The sequence below is a fragment of the Apteryx mantelli genome, chromosome 2 (genome assembly GCF_036417845.1).
Source record: "Apteryx mantelli isolate bAptMan1 chromosome 2, bAptMan1.hap1, whole genome shotgun sequence".
NCBI classification, from domain to species: Eukaryota; Metazoa; Chordata; class Aves; order Apterygiformes; family Apterygidae; genus Apteryx; species Apteryx mantelli.
Window position 1 is genome coordinate 95,519,760 of NC_089979.1, and position 20,661 is coordinate 95,540,420.

The window sequence follows — 20,661 nt, forward strand, 5'->3', positions numbered from 1 at the left end:
GTTGTATGTTATTTTTAATTATATGCTTTGAAATAACAAAGCTTTCAGCACTGTTGTTAGTTGTTGTATATAAATATTTATAAACATGTACTTTGCTTGTGCTTTGTTTCCTATTGACAGTAAAAATTTCTTTGTGAGACCTTTATGTCCCAGTTCTTAGGGCTATAACTACTGCAGATAAGTATGCTTTCCTACTCTGTGAAAAATTAAGTCCGCAGAACTACTATCTTTTGTTTGCTTCCCATTCACTTCAGGGTCTAATTCTGCTTTTCTCTGCTTTTTATACAGCAGTCATCATTCAGGATAGTCACCTGGGCACAGTGCCTTGCATGTTCTTTGCATTTCTGGCCCAAAAGCAACGTTTTCTGTGCAGCTTCTCAGACAAGGATTAGCCATTCCACTTCATTTAACAATTGTAGTATCTGGAAAAGAAATCTATTCATTTTTAATAGCAAGAAGTTACATAAGTAGCTATTTTTTGCTTTAATTTCATAACTCTTTATAAGCATTTGCATTAATGGCACTGTGCAAATAACATGATTTTATAGTGCAGGCAGATGTCATTATTTTACTTTTATGTAAAAACAAAAAAAACAAAAAAAAACCAAAAAAATGCTTCTTATCTCTTCCTCTGCATGCTATTTTTGATCTATTCCCAAAGTATTTTACAGGGACTTTGTTTGAAAAGGAAGACTTTGAGCTCTAATGATATAGCTACTCTTAAATAGCTTTACTGAAATTATCTTATGTGCTTTTTTTTATTCAAGTGCGTAAACTTTTCCTTAATTTATCTCAAATATTTTGTCAAAAGCATATTTTAAACCACAAAGACAATTTTATATTCCAAAAGGGTTGAATAGGGTTATATTCAGTTCAAATGCATGGACTTGTATTATACCTTAGTTTATAATGAAGAAACGTTTTTGTTTTAGAGGTCTTAGACTGGTATGTGTGTCACACATTTTGTTGTGAAATTATGAACATTTAAATAAATAATATACAATTTTAAGCTGTTATCCAAATTATTAATCCAATTCTGTAATGCAGTCTTTGAACTTTTCGGATACTCTAAGGATGAGATGTTATAGCTATTAGATCTCACCTTTTCCATCCCTGCACAGCCAGCCCCAAGCTCAGTTACCCCTTCTAATTTTTGGCTTTTCCCTGGTACCTTTATGGAAGTAGTTTTTGGATGATGATCTTGCCTCTGTGCTGCTCCAAACACATCCCTGTTATGTACTGGATTGTCTTTGAAATCATGGGCACAGACTCTCACTTTTCCTCCCCGCTTCAAAATGCATCCTTCTTATTTCACCTGAGAGCAGCCTATTTCCCAGTTATATTGTGCTAAAAACTGCAGTGCTCTAAGTAATCATTGTATATATCCTAGAGTAAATAAAACTGGTGGAAAGCCGGTATGTAGGAATGAGGATGCATGCTTTACAGCAAAGAAACTACTCTTGAATTGAGGCCTTACAAAGGCTTTTTCTGGAAGAGTATGGTTCATGTGTTTTCTCCGGGGTATGTTCTGAATGTGTCAGGAGATTTCCAAAGTGCTCCCCTCTCGCTTCTCTCTAGCAAAGTCCCTCTTTATTACAGAGATTCCATAAAGTATGCCATTTGTAGTCTAATTCTACAACACTCTATGCCTAACTGCTTTTTCTTTTTTTTTAATCCAGCAATCACCTGGCCTTCCAGAAGGTGCAACTGTGCCAGCTTTGGGTTTGTCCAATAAAGCTGTCTTTGAAGGTATGGGTAATGAGAAATAATGGTGCTGATGCTTCATCTGGAAACTTTTTAAAATAACTGTTTTACCATAAGTCTTTTTGTTAGGTCTGTCATTGTACGCTTGACTGCAAGTTTATAATCTGAAACAAAATTGTGCAAAGTGTTTATTGTCTGGTAGCACCTAAATACAGCATTAAAAAGGAAAAAAAAAAGTGAAAGTGAGCACAAATAATCTGCTGGTACTGGCAAAATCAGAACAGTTCTGCTGCTAAGATATCCAGTATTTTCAAGTCACAATCCCAATACTTTGGAACAGCTTCAGTGTTTCCTCATGCTTGAATTACATCATGTTCTACACCTCTTCCTGAACATCTGTACTTACAACATAAGTAGTGGATATGCTGAAGCATATTTCTGCTTGTCTGTATTTGTGGATACACTAGCTATAAGCTAAGTCAATTAAGTTCAGGGGTTTTGGTAGGCTTTTTTTTTTTTTTTTTTTAATACTGTAGTGGACCATGTATGTTTGTGTGGTAATATTATTTCATTTCTTTGATCAGTTACGTTGCTAGATTGCTCTCCCATTAGTGGTTCCTTTGCCTAGGTTATTTGTTGGAATTGAAATATCAGACCCAATGAAATGTCTTTAATGGCCATCTTCATTCTGCATCCACAACACAGAGGATATTTTGGCTTTAATTGAAATTTCCTAGGTCTCTTAAGTAACCTATCATTTGATGGGATTGTAACCTGGCTCTTGCATCATTGGCAGGTCAACATTGTAAGCTGTTGGTTACTTGTTCCTGTTCCTTCGTATAGCTTTTGATGAAGGCAGACTTGGTCTGTAATTATCATGTTACCTTTGGGGAGGACAAACTTTGGTCCTTGTGATCAATCCAATTCTGTTTGCTCAGAGAGGGATGTTTGCTCTCACTACATGCCCCAAAATTTTGGTTTCCTGACTGAATTTTGGCAGTTCCCCTCCACCTCCCCATCTCCCTCCAAAATGTGTATTTCTGAGAATAAGCTTCCATAACCCTTTGGATATTAGCTGTTTCTGTTTGTGCTGAAGGACAAGACTTCAAATAATATTCTTTGTTAGGGACTGCCAAATCTGCTAGCCTAATAGAGGTGAGCCTGCTGCAGTTCCATGTTCCTGGATCCAAGCAGTAGTGAAGCTGAGCGTTTATTCCTAATAGGCGCGCGCACACAAACGCATGTATACAATACATATATACATACACCCACAGCCAGCCACACAGATCAATACAGACCGAAATGCTCAGCACTCAAATAAACAGCACCAGTGGCCTCATTTCATTCCCTTCTCTGACTGATCAGGGTGAAGGTCTGTTAGTGGGAAATCATATGTATATACAATGCGAATCCTCCAGTAGCTGGGCTTAGACACACAGTCCATCCAATAGCTGGTCCCTGGCCTCCCTGGTTGCTGGCATCTGGATATACAAGCCCCTGAGACTTGCAGCCCCACTCCAGCTGCTGGTGCAGACACCCATGCACACACCAACACATGCACAGGCACACATGCTGTGGATCCTTCCTGTAACTGGATTTAGACAGTCCATCCAGTAGCTGGCCCTTTGATCCTCACACTTGCTGGTTGCCTGCTGTGCAGAGACACACACACATGCAGATAGGTCTCTCAGTTGACCTTCAGACTACACGATCTCTCTGGTAGTTGGCCCAGACCCTCTGGTCCCCCTGGTAGGCAGATCATCCAGTTGTCTCACACAGATGTGCATACATGCCAATGGGTCTCTCAGTTGACCCCCAGACCCCACAATCTCTCTGGCAGTGGGCCTGGACCTTCTGGTCTCTCCAATAGCCAGCTCCTCCAGTTGCCTCATTCAAAGATTCTCACTTATTCCTTCACACAAGCCACTTAACCTACTTGCTGGCTAGTCCAACTTGATGTTCACTAGCAATCACACGCTGATATACATACTTTCACTCATTTCAGTTGCTGGCACCTCAAACATATGGGTCCCTATGACCTCATGTCTGACTCCAGTTGCTGAAACTTTGATCTTCATACACGCACATGCACACAGGATAGAGACCCCCCTCACTGAGGAGAATAGTTAGAAATGGAGTTTAATGAGAAGACAGGACAGACAGCAGTGTTCAGGTGCAGGATATGGCCAGACAAGCGTAATGACCAGCAACCTGTTTACACACAACTGGGTCCTTTTGTCCCCTTATTCCTCTATTTTCACATACTTGTTCTTCCCCAAACCACCTTGATCTCTGCCTTTCCCTGTTTTTTTATTTCCCTAAATATCCCATAATAAGTTATGTGAAATTCCAAAATGTTCTTCCTTTGCATCCCATAACATGTTCCATATCCTTGTAGGCAGTAACCCCTCTCAGTCTGTAAGGTGATTTGGAGAGCCTCTTCTGTTGGCCCATCTAGATGGGTTTCTTCTCCAAACAACAGGGCTGATCCCCTTCCTCTGATAGGCCTGGGAGTAGATGGGGTATTATTGCCATTGTTCCTCTGTTTTCTCACCCCTCCCCCACAGACAGCTAGAAGTCATCAGTCTTCTCAAAAAATTAGTGTTGAATAGCTTACTGTGAAAACGAGGTTGAGGTTTTTTTAATGCAGAGCTACCTGATGCTGCTGGTGTTTCTCTGTAAAATAGCTCAGCAGATCAAGGATAAAGATATCTTCTCAAGCCCCAGTCAGACTCTCCCTGAATGTTAACACCCTTGCAGTGACTTATAGAAGGGGATCAGTCACATACTCTGTTCCAATAAGAACAGCCATAAACCTCCAGGTAAATGATGCTTTGTGAACATATTTAGGAAAGAAGAATAAGGTAGCTAACAAGAAGTATTTTGGCTGTGAAGGCTAGTGAGGCACTGGATGAGTTTCTTGGCAAGATGATAGGGATTCCGTTGTGGGGAGACCAGGAAGGAGGCACAAACATCTGTCTGGAGTGATAAATATAACAGAACTGAGTCTGGAGATGGGACTGGAAATCCTGTGTTTATTAAGGTCTATGATAAAATGCATTTAGAATGGAATCTACAATTAGGTTGGACCTGTTTTTTCTGCCTGAAGTCTAATCAGAAGGTGTAACTTAAGCAGTCTGTCCAGGATCTTCAATATCAATAGAGCTAGGTTGTCATAAATCTTCTTTGAGAGAAAGGTAGTTTTTGCCAAAATATATTTTATGAATTACATCAAGTACAGTAAAGCTATCTTCTTTCTGCTGTTTCATAAGTCCTTCCACTGATAGAGGGAACTAAACTCCTGTCTCCTAAAGTATTTTCACACACACAATAACTGATTTCAAATGTTTTGGGGTGGCACATTCAGCAGCAGTACTATGAGTAGAAGAGGTGTCCAGTTTTCCTTCATTGTCCACCATTCACCACATTTCAGGCCTGCTTAGCCTGGAGGAGAGAAGACAGAGGGGATCTTATCAATGTATACAAATATCTAAAGGAAGGGTGTCAAGAGGATGAGGCCAGACTCTTTTCAGTGGTGCCCAGCAGCAGGACAAGGGGCACAAACTGAAACACAGGAAATTCCATCTGAATGTGAGGAAAAACTTCTTCACTGTGAGGGTGACAGAGCACTGGAACAGGTTGCCCAGAGAGGTTGTGGAGTCTCCTTCTCTGGAGATATTGAAAACCCGCCTGGACGCAATCCTGTGCAATGTGCTCTAGGTGATCCTGCTTGAGCAGGGGGGTTGGACTAGATGATCTCCAGAGGTCCCTTCCAACCTCAACCATTCTGTGATTCTGTCAGCATGGATGGCTTAGGTTAAAGCCCCATAGAACTCTCTTCTTTCTAACTTTGTAGAGGGACCTTCATGGTCAATTATGGTCACAGATAATGGTCTGAAGTTAGATAAATGCTGCTAATTTCTTTTTCAAGAGAAGAGAAGGCAGATGGTTGAGAAGATAGTCTTTCTGTTCTGCTGAATTCTCTGTACCTGTTTTTTTGTTTTTGTTTTTTTACTTACAGCTTTATTCAAAATATGCATTTGGCAAAATATGCGTTTGGCAGATTCTGTCTGAGAGCAACTTTTCCCCACCTCTGTATCTTTTTCTTAAATAATACTTTCAAAACAAAGGGTAAAGCTGAATTTTAACTTACAGATTAACTGAGTAATTTCAGATATTATAGTACCTTTGTCTAAAGTTAAGGGCTGAGCACTTGACAGTTTTGCTGAAGTTTGCAAATTGTAGATACGCTCATGCAAGTTTGACTTTTTATTTGCAGGGTGTCACTTAAATTTGGAAGTTCATCACTTGTTTTTGAGATTTTTTTTGCCCTAAATATTTTAAAATATAGAAGGAAAGGAAATTTTGAAACTAATAGGTAGTCTTTACTTCTATAATACTTGATCATGCTTTTCCTCCTGTCAAGTATTTTTTCTCTGGCTAATGAAGTCCTTAATTTGATTAGGAGATATGGCTATTCAACCAGTTGAGGATGAAGAAACATTTAACACCATTTCTAATCAGTATCCTGAAATTCATTTTCAACCCTTGATCCTTACAGGTATGAGAATCATTTTTATTATATGAAATAGCAAATGAGGTACATTCAATATAAATTTGGAGCAGAATTTTGCTGATTTTAGACTATTTAGCACCAAATTCGAACATGTTGTACAAATGTCTTTCAGAACCTCCCCCAGAGGATCACTTGTTGCAGCATACCTTGTGGCCTGAAATTCAAAAACTGTAAGTTACATTTTCCTTTTTACAAAATTTCCAGAAAGCTATTACAACATGCTACATGTGGTCTTGTAACTCTTCCTGTTTTATTACCTGATTTGACTTTGTGTGCAGCATATTGCATGTAAAATAAATAAATAAATATATAAAAATAGGAAACAATACAGAAAATAGCAGTTGGGACTGATTTCTGTTAATAATCTATCTCACTGGTTGTTGCTGTAACAGTGAAATATGTATGCTGCAGCATTCTTTTGCTGAATTTCTAATGATCAGACTTTCATTGTACCTTCAGATGTTTATCTTTTGAAGGTCTGTTTAGGGCATAGATCCCTGTTTTTTCTTCCTTGTTCCAAGAGATTAGTAACTTTTCAAGTCTGTTCTAAGGAATTACTATATGCTTTCATGGTTTCAGCTGTACTCTGGAATATGATAGGCCTTTTTTTCCCATGCTGTAGACCTTGTGCTTGTGTTTACTTAACACTTTGCCTGTATTGAAGGTCTCTCTGCATGAGGAGTTTTCTGCTTCTTTCCACTTCATAGTACAGACTTGCAGGTCAAGTCTGTCTTTCTGGTATGGAAGTAATGCTGCTAGTAAAGGCTGAAGCATCAGATAAGGAACTTCCCCCTAAAACCCAACAGAGCTGTAAAATGCAATAGATAAAAGCAGGAACCGAAATACGATGTGGCTGGTGGTAGAGCAAAGTAATGAACGTTGAGTAAGATGGTTACAGACCCTGTTTGAGTATTGTAGGCTGACAGAGTGGGTTACGGATCACAAAGATATGGTTACCTGGTCATGGCAATAACTATTTTGAGGTTGTGGCATTTTAGAATTCTTTGTGTTTTTTTCCTTCTTATCTGAGATTCACCTTAAGTATTCACTTCACAATAATTTGCATGTTAAGGTTGTAACCTCTATGTTCCCTAAGAACTTCAGTAGTGTTAGGCTACAATTTGACAATCCTTAAAGTTTTCTTAATTGCAGGCTTCTGCTGAAAGAGCTGGTCCTAGCTACATGTTGCTGCCCCCCTAACCTGTCCCTGTGTACTGAAATTTTTTTTTCTAATTTAGTTTTCAATCAGATCAGTTTTTTGAACCTCTTAGCGTGGTTGCAAATGCCAGTGCCATGGACTTGAGAGGAACTGGAGGGGAGAATGGGAGTAAGCCTTTTAAATGCAGTTGTTTCATAGCTATTGAACATGAAGTACACTTTCATGAATATTTAAGTGAGCACTTAAATCTGTTGAGCGGTATTCTCATTCCTGATCTTGATTCTGTAGCACAAACATACGAATTTTTTCAAGCTCACAAGAGTTTATTTATCTGAATCTCCCGAAACAGTGGCCTCAGCCAGAAACAAGAAGAATGTCGAGCCTTTGCTGATGATTGCATCTACCTTTATATATTATCATTTTTTTATGACTTCATTTGGAGAGGGGGGAATAAAAACTTTGGAAAAACAGTTTGCAAGTTGCTTTCATTTGAGAGAGGGAGAACTTCTGTGGGAGCTCATCTTTATGTTCAGCTGTGCAGTTAATCTTCTTTGAGTACTTTTAAGCTCTTTTGCTGTTTTTGTACTCAGAAGTGCTTCATAGGAGGCAAGCTGGTGGGAATTAGACCATATCTGAACATCTTGTAATTTCCAGCTCTTAATGTTAAATGTTTCTCTAGTTCATGCTATGGCTGCCAATGCATCCACTTATATAAGTAGCTCGGTGGTGGAACTTTAAGTAGTGGAAAAAGCCAAAGCCAAAAATGTTTTATCCTTTGTCTTTTGATGTTTCTGAAAGGCTAGTGAAAAGGCTGGAGAGACATTGATCTTTGATATTCTACAGGAGTATTGCCTATAAGCTTTTATATTCTTCATTCGTTAAAATAATTGTATTTTATGATGGTCTTCAGGTGAATTATCTGACCAACTTTTCCTCTGTTTTTAGAGAAACGGCTTATGATCAGGGTTCTATGCAAAGACAACAAGATGTAAAACATTCATGGATTTACTGTGTGTGTGTTTTTTTTTGTTTTGGTTTGGTTTTTTTGCTGAGGATAATCTTGAAAGAAGTAACATGAAATCACGTAATGTAGATTTCATGTTGCCATAGGAGCAGGAAAACAGTGCAAGGAACTGGCTTGCTAAAAATAGCTTGCTTGCCATTGACATTTGTGTATTCCCAGCTTCAACTCAACACCAAATTTTGAATGATTAGTGTTGAGTTTTGATAACTATTTGGTTGAACAGGTTTTAGTATAAAGAACTTACTGAAATTTTTACAAAATATAGTAACTTTAAAGTAAAAATATGACAAATCCTGTGAGAGTATGGTTTATCTCAAGGAAAACAAGAAGGGCTTCTTTAAATTCATCAGTAACAAAAGGAAGACCAGGGGAAATGTGGGACTGCTGCTGAACGGGGCTGGGGATCCTGGTGACAAAGGATACAGAAAAGGCAAGGATACTGAATGCTTTCTTTGCTTCAGTCTTTACTGGTAAGACCAGCCCTCAGGAATCCCAGGCCCTGGAGATCAAGGAGCAAATCTGGAGAAAGGAAGACTTTTCCTTGGTGGATGAGGATTGGGTTAGGGATCACTTAAGCAAACTGGGCATACACAGGTCCATGGGCCCTGACGGGATAGACCCATGAGTGCTGAGGGAGCTGGCCAATTTCATTGCAAGGCCGCTCTCCATCATCTTTGAAAGGTCACAGTGATCAGGAGAGGTGCCTGAGGACTACGTTAGGGTTAGAGGGTTAGAGGTTTAGGGGTTAGGGTTTGGGGTTAGGGTTACCATTTAGGGTTGGGGTTGGGTTAGGGTTTAGAGTTAGGGGGTACAAAGATGATTAAGAGGTTGGAGGAGCTCTCATCTAAGGAGAGACTGAGAGCTGACTGTTTAGCCTGTAGAAGAGAAGGCCCAGGGTGGATCTTATCAATGTTTATATAGTATCTGATGGGGGGGGGTGTAAAGAAGACTCTTCTCAATGGTACCCAGTGACAGGACGAGAGGCAATGTGTACAAACTGAAACACAGGAAGTTCCATTTGAGCATAAGAAAACACTTCCTCACTGTGAGGCTGGTTGAATACTGGAAGAAGTTGCCTGGAGAGACTGCGGAGTCTCCATCCCTGGAGACATTCGAAACCCAACTGGGCATGGTCCTGGGCAACCTGCTCTAGCTGACCCTGCCTGAGCAGGGGGTTTGGACTTGGTCATTTCCAGAGGTCCCTTCCAACCCCAACTATTTTGTGATTTTGAGCTTCTGCACACAACTTTGCTTTTGCTAGAGTCATTAAAATGTAATCTTTCTCTTTGAATGAAAATGAAACCTAAGATGCCGTCTTTTGCACATTCACAGAAACAGGACTATGTTAGGTGAGACTGAGAGCCGGTCTAGCCCAGTGCAGTGTCTCCAATAAAGATAATAGCAATAGGAGATGCTGTTTATGAGAGTGTATGAGCCTGGCCTCTGTTATTCAATCAACATCCAAGGAAAAATAAACAGCTGCGAAACCAGTGGATGACAGGGGAGACACCATGATTAAGATGATGGTTTTCCCAGGCTGAGACTCACTCCTTGCACACTGGGTTTACTGAACCTTGTTCTTTCTTCCAGTGCAGGAGACCCCACTGCATAATTTGTAGTGGTGGGGGACTGCGTTTGTGCTGTCTCCTGAAGAATTGGTTGGGTGTAAGCAGACACCTAGAGGAGAGTTTGAGAACAGGGAAAGCATTTATCATTGTTCCCTTGAATGTTCTCCCAGTATTTACCCATTTTCTGCCCAGGGGCTTCTGGAGCTGGATATGAATTTTGACTTGTTTTAACAGCACTCACTGGTTTTCCCTGTCATGTACTATTGGAAATTGGAACTCCCTTGATACCCTGTCACAAAGAATTTAGCAAGTGTACTGTCTCTTGTGTGAAGAATCCCTTCCTTCAAGCTAATTTTTTTGTATTAGAAGAGACAGTGACAACTTGATTTTCCATCCACCCCTTTCCTTGCCAGTTGTGTTTTTTGTGGATCGGTGTTGTTACCCCATCGTGTTTTCCAAGCTGAAGAAGTCTAGCCTATTTTATTATTCCTCATGCAGAAATTATATATAATCTATGAGTATAAGACCATGAGTAGAAATAAACAGGTCATAGTATATCAGCACTTGATGAGGCTGGAAACAGTGTCTATTGCCTGGTCTCTTTGTTCAAGAATGAATTAGAAAAGAAAACAAGAAAAACTAAAAAAGCCTAACTGAGTTAGGCTGAGATCATCCAAAGGTCATTCAACTTAGTTCACAGGGATTTGCATATTTCTTAAACATTCCTATACTTTTTTAGGAAAGTGAGTTCCGTGGTGTAAACTTCATCCTAGAATTCTTACAGCTTTTCATAGAACAGAAAGTTAAGTATTTGGCTATAAATCAGTCTTTTTTTTCCCCCACTGGTATTTAATTGTTGGGTATCTTTTCTTCTTTTCCCCAGACTATCAGCACATCCCTTTTAGCTGGATACTTGCCCACTGTTTCCAGATTGCATCTCCAGTTTTCTTCTACTTTAATCTGTTTTGTGTCGTTGTTATTTATGTTAGTCTGTGTGGTTCTTCTGCTTATAAATTGAATCCCAGTCGGAATACATGAGCTTGAATTCCAACAGAACTTGTGTAAAGACAGATTAAAAATTTGTTTCTAGAGGAAGCTGGAAGTTATAGTGTTGTCTTCCTCTTCTGACTTGAATCCTGTCCTCTAGTTCAGAAATGTTTTCTCAGTATTTCGTAGAACAAGCATCCTTTAGCTGCAGGTTTGTGGTGTATTTCTTTGGTGATCTTCAAATATGTGGCTTAATTTTTTTTTTTATTGGTGGTGTTAAAACTACTTTACAGGAAACTAAGAATATATTAAATACTGCCTTAGTGGGTTTTGTGAACCATTGCTCTTGGTTTTGCAGTGTTGATGCTTTAGGGCTCTGGAATAGGCTGGAGAGATTGTTTTATAGACAGTTTCCATATGTGAAAGAATTTACGCAGATGTTTAAGTTGAATGCAGAACATTATTAGGAATTATTTGGCATGTTATGCAATAACAGCACTGAAAAATTCCTACCAGTTTCCTTTCATTTCTGCAAAGGGGTTGAAATTAATATTAAAGTCTTGATAAGTATCACAAAAATGACTGTGATGTGTTAAATATCACATTTCACATTTATTTCAGATATGGACATGGATATGAAATTTTTTGTGTTGCCTGCAATAATTCAAACACTGTAATTGCCTCAGCATGTAAGGTAAGAAAAGATTCTAGCACCATCTAGTGAAAAGTGCTGTCAGATTTCTAGGACTGACAAAGCAGGAGTCAGGATTCAGTTCAGGCTGAATTCTGCTCTTTAACATGAAAGATTTTGTATAAATGACAGTTGCCTTGCAAAGGTGAGAGTGAACACACAAAATTTAGTATTCCTAAAGGATGTGTAATTCACTGGAAGATATTAGGAAGAAAAATTTTATATTGTGAAGTCTAACAAACATTGATACAAAGCATTTTCCTACTGATATATTGTCAATATTAATAGGAAGTTATTAAAAACTTGCGTGAAACAAACTTGATACTTCCCGGAGGAACACTGACTCTAACTTGACTGCAAGCCTTAAAACAACAAACAAGGCCCCTAATGCCTTGCTGGAACATTTGATTTTTGTATTTGCTTTCTTTAATTTTCATGGTATTGTTCCATCAATACAGGCTTCCAAAAAAGAACATGCAGCAATTATTTTGTGGAGCACTACTTCTTGGAAGAAACTGCAGAGTTTGTCTTTTCACAATCTAACTGTTACTCAGCTGGCATTTTCTCCTAATGACAAACTTTTATTAGCTGTTTCTAGAGACAGGAATTGGTCACTGTGGAAGAAACAAGACTCATCAGAGTCAGGTAGGATATGTGAAATGGATATGCATATTTGAAGACTTCTAGACTTGTTCAATATTTTTGACTTCAAAATATTTGTGAGAGAATTGGTAAAATATTTAAGGGATGTTTTCCGTAAAACTTTTCAGAAAAAATAGTGCTGTAGGTTCCTGTGACTTTAAGTGCAGTGATGGTCTACAGAAAAGCCACAAAGTGAATTAAAAAGTAGAAAAGTTGATAATCATGTATCCAGTGCTGTTTAAAGGAGAGATGTGATGAAGTCTGCCATTTGTCGTTGTACTCTTCTGCTCATGATTCTGTGTTTCAGATTTACTGAAATCAAATATATGTGTTAGAGTGTAGTGTCTGTACTTTAAACTGATATTCAACCAAATAAACCCTTCATTTCAGTGTTCTGAGCAGGCTAGAAGTTGCATTATTAGTGTGGTGTCCTGCACAGAGCTGCTGTTTCCCTATTTGCAGGGCATGACAGTTTGAGTCTCTTGACTGGATTAGTCTCCATCTTTGGCGTGGCTTTTTAATAATCCTTCACAATTGATTAATTTGACTAGGACTGGCTCTGTCTGGAAAAAGAGCAGATAGTAAAGATTCAGTTGACTTTCTCATTATGGCTTTCAGCTTTGGAAAATCAAGAAGCAGTTGCTGCTGGATGTTTTAATGGATTTCTAGAACAGATGCTTGTGCTGAAAACTATTATCATTGCACCAGTTGTTTAATAGCAGATAAATACTGCAGGATAGTTAAAAGGTTACTAAACTTGATAGTGTTTTTCTAGAGACTTGGCTGTGAGTTTTGACCCATTCAGACAGTGTCTGTGTTCTGCCTTGAGACTTCTATTCAGACTTCTATTCCAAAACTCTAGCATATTGTCCACAGTATTTAAACACCAAATAGCACATCATGTTTCAAGTTAAGGCATATGAGTTCTGATACAAAGTAAGTAGATGAACTCTTCATTTCATCTGCCCATCAATAACCTTTCTGTCTAAAAAGAACATCATTATCAATGTTAAGCAAAACTGCATGTATTGGCTTCTCAAGAAGTGGTTATTCAAAGTCTACACTCAAAAATGACAGCTTTTTCTATTTAGGAAAATCATTCCCATTCATTGATCTGCTAATCAGATATGTTGCTAGTTTGTGTGCATATTGAAATGGTAGTCTGTCTTTTGGGGAACAGATTAATCTTTAAGATTAGATCGTTATGATTCGAGCTCTCGTAGCCTTACTGGAAAACTTTAACTGTAAATAGGAATTTTTGTGGAGTCATGAGGGGATACATGTACGTACAGTAAAAATTGCACTGTACTAAAGCTTTTGAAGCCAGTATCCTTATTAAAAGCTTTAATAGAATCTTAATGTCCTATGCTTGGAATTGGCGTCTTTACTCTACTATAGAGTACTATATGTAAATATATGTGAAGTAATTGAAGCAAGGGCTTTCCTCTGTGTGTTTTATTCCAGGACCAGTTTTCTGTTGCTGTGCATACACAGACAAAACTACAGCTGTTCACAATCGAATCATTTGGTCTTGTGATTGGACACCAGATAGCAAGTATTTTATTACTGGCAGTCGGGACAAAAAGGTATTTAACAAAGATAATTAACAAAGGTATTAACAAAACCTAGCGTAAGTAAGAACTGGTTTGAAATGTATTTTAGGTTAGCAGATGCTGTGTCCTCATGGACCCAGGATCTATAAATACATAAAAAGCTTATTGTGTGTATTGAGACTTGTGTCAATGAGACTTTCCTATGCCAAATAAAGGGCTTGCATATGTATGTACAAGACTGTGGTCTGTCAAGTAGACTCCCTCCCTTCTTATGATAAACATATGTCACATAACTCTTAGGGGTCTCTTAAGTTTTTCTTAGGTTTTGTAATGGAATCTGTGTTTGTTGTCAGTATCTTTAATACACTGAGGCAGACTTTTTAAATTGAACTTCTGTAGAGAGAAATTTTTGGCTATTTTAGGGGTCAGCAACTTTGTTCTGTGCTCTGGGGGTGTTTTAATTAAGTTATTCCTGACATTTTCATTAAGTGCATTTACAGAAAGATTAAAGTGAAAATTTCTAGATGATTCTTTCTCTAATAGGTCGTTGTTTGGGGCCAGTGTGACTTATCTGGGACTACTGAATGGAATATGTTGGATTCAGTCAAGCCTTGTTCAACAGTGCTGGATGCTGGAGATTCTGTTACGGCAGTTAGTATCAGCCATGTGCTTACTCCTGATGGAAGGTATTGCTGTCTTTTCATAATGCAGTTCTGTGTTAATATAGAAATTAGTATTTTTTCCACTTTAATCAGCTTCTGTGGCCTAAATAACTCTTAAAATTTACTTGTCAAATATTTTGACCATTCTTTAATTGAATGCACTCTCCTTTTTTCTTTCCTATCCTCCTATTGCAGTGTACAGTGACTTCTCCAAAGATTGTAACAAGAGAAAAAAAAGGGGGGGGTGAGTGGGCAAGTGCATCTGAAGCACATTTGTTTTTCCAACACTATCAGGTGGTCTGATGCTGTAATAACCTTCCTTATGAGCACTGTATTTGTTTCTATCCCAATATGTTTTGCAGGTTTCTGGTTTGCTCTTTTTTATGAAGAAACTTTGTTTTAAATTGTGATTTTTTTCATGACAAAGTAAATATTGATTTGAAGGCAAGGTGCAACACAAATGTTTTGAGCACTAGTTCTTTCTAACTTACTTTACTAAACTGCTTGCTTTAACCTTTTCTACTAATGCATTTGCTCTCTTGACAGATACATTGTTGCAGTAGGCTTAGAGTGTGGGAAGATTAACTTGCACACATGGAAGCAGAGTGGGCAGGAACCAGCATTAGCTGATTGGACCAAGTGTGTAGAGATGGATAACAGGTATTTCTTTTGAAGGGTGTTAGAAGCAAGGAAACCACCTTCTTGAGACTGATAGTTCTACAGTTCTGTTTTAAAGTATAAAAGGATTTGCAGATTTTATTTGTATATTAACAATTTGTCATCCTTTTTGGAAAAGGTCATCCCTGAAAGTCTAATGATGCCTTTAAGCAAAACCTGGAAATAAAAATATTGGTTATTTAGAATCCTTAAGAAAAAACAGAAGATAGAGGGGGGTTAAACCCTAAGATACTTCATGCTGTGTAAATGTTTTGACAGGTTATTCCCTTTTTTGGCTTAACATTTTTTTTTGTTTAAAAAAAAGCTTTATTATCTTTAGTCATAAATAATGATAAAAATCAGTGAGGGGGAAAAAGTCACTGTCTAAATATATCAGTAAATAAATGAAGACTGCCCAATAAGCATTCTGGACTGGACATCAGCAAATCTTCTGCAGCAGCTTCTAGCAGAAACCAAAGGAATGATAAGTTATATGCAGTGGTGCTGTGGTGACAGCTAGAGAAACTCTCTGTAGAGATACTTTGGCTACTTCAATTGAAACACTTTTCACAGACTCTTCCCTTACATACTGGCATTGGTAGTACCAGAAATGAAAGATGATGGTAACTTTTATCTGTATGTGCTTGAAGTGAATTTGAAAGAAATCAAATGATAGGAAATCTCTGGCTAAAAGCCAGAAATCTCTTTGTCATATCTCAGTAATTGAGATGCTAGACCTGCAACTTAATATGGTAAAACTTGAAATCATTAGCTATTTAAATTATTGATGAGCAGGAAGATAAAGTGTTTTTAGTGTTAATGGCCCTACTTATTTTAGGAAGTTAATACCTGCTGGTTGTCACAAGTCAGGTTTTCTGTGTTGGTAATGTTGAAAGGAGAGTATTAATTATATAAATGATAGCGTTTACACTCTCATGTCCAACTGTGCTTGATGTTTTGCAGTTATGTATGGATTTCTTTTTACTGCAGCCAAAGTCATGCTCTTTCTGTGAAACGTCTATGCTGGAGACATCATGAGGGCAGAGCTGGACATTATGATCAGAACAGCAGCAAGTGGTTGCAGCTTGCAAGTTGTGGAGCTGATCACTGTGTTAAGATATTCAACGTCAACAAATTTGCTCTTTAGCAAAGATAGCAGGACTGTCTGAGCAGCATGAATTCACACCATTTTATTTCAGCTGTTTAACCATACTAATTTTTAAATTCTCTGCTTCCTGTTATGTAAAGTAAAACATCTGAAATATAACTTATTAAAGCAACTTTTGTGGTAGTTTGAAATGTCAAATACTTTTCTAATTCTTCAGTTGCAGGAAATATGAAGTATTTTGTATGTTTTGGTTGGTGAATATTCTGGAACTCAGCAGTGTGTGGGGGGAGGTACTAAATACTTCCACTGTGTAGGAGAAGGATAATGAGACGGTTTTGTTCACTGTGACTCCAGGGATATGTGAGAAGACACCAGTACTTATGTTTTTCTGTGTTTGGGATTACAATGTGGAAGTAAAAGACAATGAGTAGTAAAAAGACTAACTCCATTTTCACTAAATGTCATCTTAAGATAGAACAAAGAACCCCTGAACTTTGTATGAACTCTTCAACTCCTGCCTGACTGGCCAGGAATTCAAACAGGATAGAACTGGTGAGAAGTTGTGGAATTTTCTAGTGGAAAATTCCATTTTCTTTGTTCTTTTCCTCGGATGTATAGCTAATCAAGAGAGTGTTAGATAGTAACTCTACCAGCCAAAAGAATGTAGATAAGTCATTTACCTATGCTATGGGTGGTATGAAACTAAATGGCACAAAGTATCACTTGTTCATGATGTTATTACTTTAAGCCTTGGGGGTTGGTTTCAGGGGATGAAGTTGTAGCTGATGATGGCTCACTATCTTAGGGAGTGGAGGCTCCTTCCTCCCCTCTATTCCTCTTCCTCTGTCCCCCAGTTTGCATGTTTCTGCCTTCAAGGCTTAAAATACAGCTCCCTTCTAATTTAGCTCTAAAAAGATGTAAAGTTCTCTCTATAAACCATTGTGATCAGCACTGCTGCAAAAAAGATATTATATTGGATATATAACATCAGTTTATGGGATTTCATTTCCAGCCAGAACAGACATCTGTTAATATGACGAATTAGTGTCTGTATCTTGAACAAAGTCCAGAAGAGTAGCTGCTGGACTTATTCCATAAACACTCTCACACTCATGCCTGAAGATAAGGGATGCACTGGCCTTTTATGAGAAGTAACTTTGCCCAAGCCTACTGGGGGGAGAGGGATTGGTGGCTATGCTTTACTGGAATTTTAATTTGCAAATTTGTGTGTGTCTTAAAATGATGGTGTATTACTGTGTGTGTCAGATCTTCCCTCTCCCTGCCCCCAGCAGGAGTTTTTATTGTAATGCTTTTAAAGCAGAGGTCTGAAAATTATTTTGTAGTGAAAACCATTGAAAGCTCAGTTTCTAAAATTGAGAAGTGTTTATTCCATGAAAAGGTTGAAATTTCCCAAAAATTCAATAAAGGAAAAATAAAACAACCCTATGGCACAACTTGCCAAACAAGTTTTCAGTTGCATAGGATTTGGTTATATCTTGTGATGAGTCTGTAATACTGAAGAGCATTTGACAGTAACATTTTGCAGATGATACAAAACTGTGAGGAGGACTGATACACCAGATGGTTGTGCTGCTATTCAGAGGGACCTCAACAGGTTGGAGAGCTAGGCAGAGAGGAATCTCATGAAATTCACCAAGTGGAAATGCCAAGTCCTGCCCCTGGGGAGGAATAATCCATGTACCACTACAGACTGGGGGCTGACTGGCTGGAAAGCAGCTTTGGAGAGAAGGCCCTGGGGATCCTGGTGGACAAGAAGTTGAACATGAGCTAGCAGTGCTCCCTCATGGCAAAGAAGGCCAATAGTATCCAGGGCTGAATTAGGAAGGATGTTTCTAGCAGGTTGAGGGAGGTGATCCTTCCGTTCCACTCAGTACTGCTGAGGCTACATCTGGAGTGGTGTGTCCAATTCTGGGCTCCCCTGTACAAGAAGGAAAGAACCAATTGCTACTCAAGACTGGTAGTGCAGAAGTAACAGGAACTGTGCTTTAACATTTTATTGTGTTGCTTCTTTAGCAAGAATACAGTTCTTTCAGAGAGGGCCAGACTTTTTCAGAATAGCTGTAGTGAATGTTTTAAGGGGTTTTATATTTTAGCTTTTTATTTGCAATTCTGTTCTTCAGCATAATAAAAAATGCAACTTTAAAAAAATATGTTGGGGAAGAATACTTCTTAATAATGATGCATTCCTATATCATAGCTGAGCGCAGCTAGCAGAGACAGCCAACAGACACAGCAGTTTGTGCAGAAGGGTGCCAAGAAGGGGTCCTCGTCTCCATTCATAGTAGCGTACATTTCCTCACATATGGTTGTGATGCACCACAGGGTGCATTCCCCAATAGCTGTTGGAGTCGCTGTGTCTGCCCCATCAGAGGCTTCCACCCAGACAGACCTCATGGAGAGTGCAGCTCTTTAAATCTCAGGCTGCAGGGAGTGCCTGGGGCATCTCTGTGAGGCTGGGGCAGAAGTCAGCTTTTTTTGCAAAAGGTGTGCTGTTGTGGATGAGTTGTGTCACCAGGTAAATGAGTTACAGGAGGAGGCCAGCAGGCTGCGTAGCATCTGTGAGGATGAGCAAGAGAGAGGATATTCTCAGGGACCCTACAGCTTCAAGAGCCCCCACCCTCAAATGCAGTGTAGACACAGGTGGAGTTTGTGGCTTGTGGGACAGTAAGTGGTAACTCAAACAAGGCGAAGGCTAGAAGCTGGTGGACAAGGAGGAAGGCTCCTGCTTCTCCTGAAGGTTTGCAGCTGATGAATGGGTTCACTGCACTCAAAGCAGAGCAGGAGGTGGTCATGGTTTCAAGTGAAGCAACTGGGCTTACAGACCCTGTGCTACACAGGAACATCTAGAAGGAGCAGCAAATGATAGTGGGTCTCCCCACTCCCTGCTGCAGGGGACAGAGGCAGCCATCTGCCAACCTGACCTCCTGTCTAGAGAGGTTAGCTGCTTGCTGGGATCTTGGATCCGGAATATTGTGGAGCTTGTCCACCCTTCTGACTAGTACCTCTGCTGCTCTTCCATGTGGGCACCCATGAAACTGCCAAGGGCAACTTAGAATGCATCAAACGTGGCTACAGAGCTCTGGGGGCAGTGACCAGGGGTATGGGGGCCCAGGTGTTTTTTTCCCTTGATCCTGCCACTGAGGGGGAAGGATGGGAGGAGGAGTAGATGGATACTGCAAGTCAACAATTGGCTGCCCAGCTGGTGTTGGCAACAGGGTTTGGGTTTCTACTATCATGGGAAGAGTGACATCTGCTTGGGAGAGATGGGATCCACCTCGCAAAGCAGGGCACCCAGGTATTTGCTAACAGGCTGGCCAATCTGGTAAGGAGAACTTTAAACTAGGATGGATGAGGGAAGGGGAGAGTTATAGGGACCAAGTAATCAACAAAACAGGACGCAAGTGGGGGTACCTCAAGCATTTGCATGCAGGCAAGGAAGTGCCTACAAGACAAGACCATAGGGAAACCTCTTGTATCCTTTCTGGGAAATCAGCACATTTGGATGCCCCTCTGAAGTGCCTGTTCACAAATTCATGCAGCATGGGGAATAAACAGGAGGAATTAGAAATGTGTCTGCAGTTGCAGGGGTATGATTTCATTGCCATTACGGAGGTGTGGTGGGAAAGCTCCCATGACTGGAATGCTGCCATGGATGGATACAGGCTCTTTAGGAAGGACAGGTGAGAAGGGAGAGTCGCCCTTATGTGAGAGAGCGGTTGGAATGTATGGAACTCTGCCTAGAGGTGGATGATGGGTTGAGAGCTTATGGGTAAGGATTAAGGGCAGACTAACATGGGTGACACTGTTGTGGGTGGCTACGGGCCACCTGATCAGGAAGAGGAAGTAGATGTGGCCTTCTACAGACAGCTGGAAGTAGCCTCACACTCACAGACCTTGGTCCTCATGGGGGACTTTAACCACCCTGGTATCTGCTGGAAAAACAACACAGCAAGGCATGAGCAATACAGGAGGTTCCTGGAGAGCATCACTAACAACTTCCTGACACAGGTGATAGAGGAGCCAATAAGGAGAGCTGCTCTGCTAGTCTTTGTACCAACAAACAAGGAAGGGCTGGTTGGTCATGCGGAAGTTGAGGGTGACTTTGGCTGCAGTGGCCATATGATGGTGGAGTTCAGGATCCTGTGAGGAGGGAGCAGGGCAAGGAGCAGGATCATAACACTGGACTTTGGGAGAGCAAATCTGGCCTCTTCAGGGACCTGCTTGGAAGAATCCCATGGGAGAGTGCCTTTGAAGGAAGAAGGATCACCTCCTCCAAGCTCAAGAACAGTCCATCCCAAAGAGCAAGAAG

The 20,661-nt window shown here is 39.8% G+C and overlaps 1 protein-coding gene and 1 non-coding gene across 5 annotated transcripts in view; both read left to right on the forward strand.

The window, feature by feature from the left end:
- The window catches only part of ELP2 (elongator acetyltransferase complex subunit 2), a 41,140-nt gene extending 23,376 nt beyond the window's left edge, over positions 1-17,764 (forward strand). For 2 of the 4 annotated variants that reach the window (XM_013957739.2, XM_013957743.2), the window contains 9 exons: positions 1,680-1,749; positions 6,170-6,265; positions 6,393-6,450; positions 11,640-11,712; positions 12,168-12,354; positions 13,816-13,937; positions 14,448-14,590; positions 15,113-15,226; positions 16,187-17,764. In XM_013957739.2, the coding sequence (XP_013813193.1) occupies positions 1,680-1,749; positions 6,170-6,265; positions 6,393-6,450; positions 11,640-11,712; positions 12,168-12,354; positions 13,816-13,937; positions 14,448-14,590; positions 15,113-15,226; positions 16,187-16,370 (1,047 nt within the window). In that variant the 3' untranslated portion in view covers positions 16,371-17,764. Of the gene's footprint in view, positions 1-1,679; positions 1,750-6,169; positions 6,266-6,392; positions 6,451-11,639; positions 11,713-12,167; positions 12,355-13,815; positions 13,938-14,447; positions 14,591-15,112; positions 15,227-16,186 lie in introns of those variants that run through there. The other 2 variants (XM_013957740.2, XM_013957744.2) reach the window with 2 other exon arrangements.
- Positions 9,958-10,113, forward strand: LOC136991464 (U1 spliceosomal RNA). Its single transcript, XR_010883620.1, has one exon. It is a non-coding gene; the product is annotated as a U1 spliceosomal RNA (small nuclear RNA).
- Positions 17,765-20,661: the final 2,897 nt, after the last annotated feature.